The sequence below is a fragment of the Phalaenopsis equestris genome, unplaced genomic scaffold (genome assembly GCF_001263595.1).
Source record: "Phalaenopsis equestris unplaced genomic scaffold, ASM126359v1 Scaffold208459, whole genome shotgun sequence".
NCBI classification, from domain to species: domain Eukaryota; kingdom Viridiplantae; phylum Streptophyta; class Magnoliopsida; order Asparagales; family Orchidaceae; genus Phalaenopsis; species Phalaenopsis equestris.
In genome coordinates, this window is record NW_018227708.1 from 1 (window position 1) to 1,429 (window position 1,429).

General features: G+C 38.2%; 1 protein-coding gene across 1 annotated transcript; it reads left to right on the plus strand.

Moving 5' to 3' along the window:
• Nucleotides 1-319: 319 nt before the first annotated feature.
• On the plus strand, nucleotides 320-864 carry LOC110036562 (expansin-like A1; the record flags this gene model as incomplete). Its single annotated transcript, XM_020741029.1, has 1 exon — nucleotides 320-864. A coding segment is annotated over one exon (402 nt), but the record flags the coding sequence as incomplete, so codon positions are not given.
• Between the last annotated feature and the right edge of the window lie 565 nt (nucleotides 865-1,429).

Sequence of the window (1,429 nt, forward strand, 5' to 3'; positions counted from 1 at the left end):
TATATATATGTATATATATGATTAAATATATTTTATTATATTTTTCCTTCAAATCAATACATTTTTTTTAAACAATTAATTAATTATTATATCGAGGAAAAATACTCTTTCGGCCTATAATTTTATTTTATATTAAATTTCTCTTATATTTTAAATGTTAGAGAAATAGGTCCCAGCTTTATTAAATTTATGTAGTTGTTACGAGCGTAGGAAGCATTAATTTTCAATCCTATATAAAATTTCAACCTAATATAAACTAGTCAAACGAATAGACCAGTCATTTAAATGAAGCGGATTCAAATTTATTGACCCATACTAGATTTATGCGGACAATTGCAGGATTCCGTGCGACTATTCAAACAAGAACCTATCCATAAGAGTGGAGGAGAGCAGCCGGAGGCCCAGTTTATTAACGGTCAAACTTATCTACCAAGGTGGACAAACTGACGTCGTGGCAGTCGACGTGGCGCGGTTCGGTTCGCCAGCATGGCAGTTCATGACCCGGCTCAACGGCCCGGTCTGGACCACCAGGCAAGCACCGGGCGGCCCGCTTCAGTTCCGGTTCGTGGTGACGGGTGGGTACGACGGCAAGTGGGTGTGGGCCCAACAGGAGGTGTTGCCGGCTGAGTGGCGGTCCGGCGAGGTGTACGATACGGGAGTTCAGATCACCGAAATAGCGCAGGAGGGCTGTTCTCCTTGTGACACGGAGGAATGGCGGTGAAAATAACGGTGGTGGGTTTTTGTTCCTTTTTTACGCCTAAATAAGAAAGGAAACCATATAATGTAAAAGATCAGAAGGTTATAATTGTAAGTATATGGTTTTATGTTTGTGATAGAAAATTAGGGCTGGGCTGAGAGCAACGTGCGAGAGAAGGTTATAATTGTAAGTATATGGTTTTATAGAAAATTAGGGCTGGGCTGAGAGCAACGTGCGAACAGCTGGTCTCCACTAGTGTTTAAATTAGGAGAATATTATAAATAATTAACTTACTGATTATGCATTGGAAATTGCCAAATTGGAATTATGTTTAGTGGCTGCTTGTTTGACTTTTATGGATGGCTATTAATTCAGTGGCCAGGTCACCAAAATTACGGTCACATGCCTCCATAATTTCTTGTGGTGGGTCATTTTGTGAATTATATATTTATTAATATTTTGTTTATAATTAGAAGATTGATCCGTTAGAATTTTAGAGAAAGCAGGGAGTTAAAGGGGATGAATATGGTTCAAATCATTAGGGATCAGATCCAATAAGTAGGAAGCTTGGAATTCATTTTGTATTTAGTTCTTACACTTTTAAAGTGGATCACAGGTCTAATGATGTTTGGATCCTTTGCGACATCTAGTTGTCCTTATCATGTTATCATTAAATACAAGATTTTCTTGAATATTTTCTTCCAAGTCAGTTAGTTATCTGACTGGTGATGG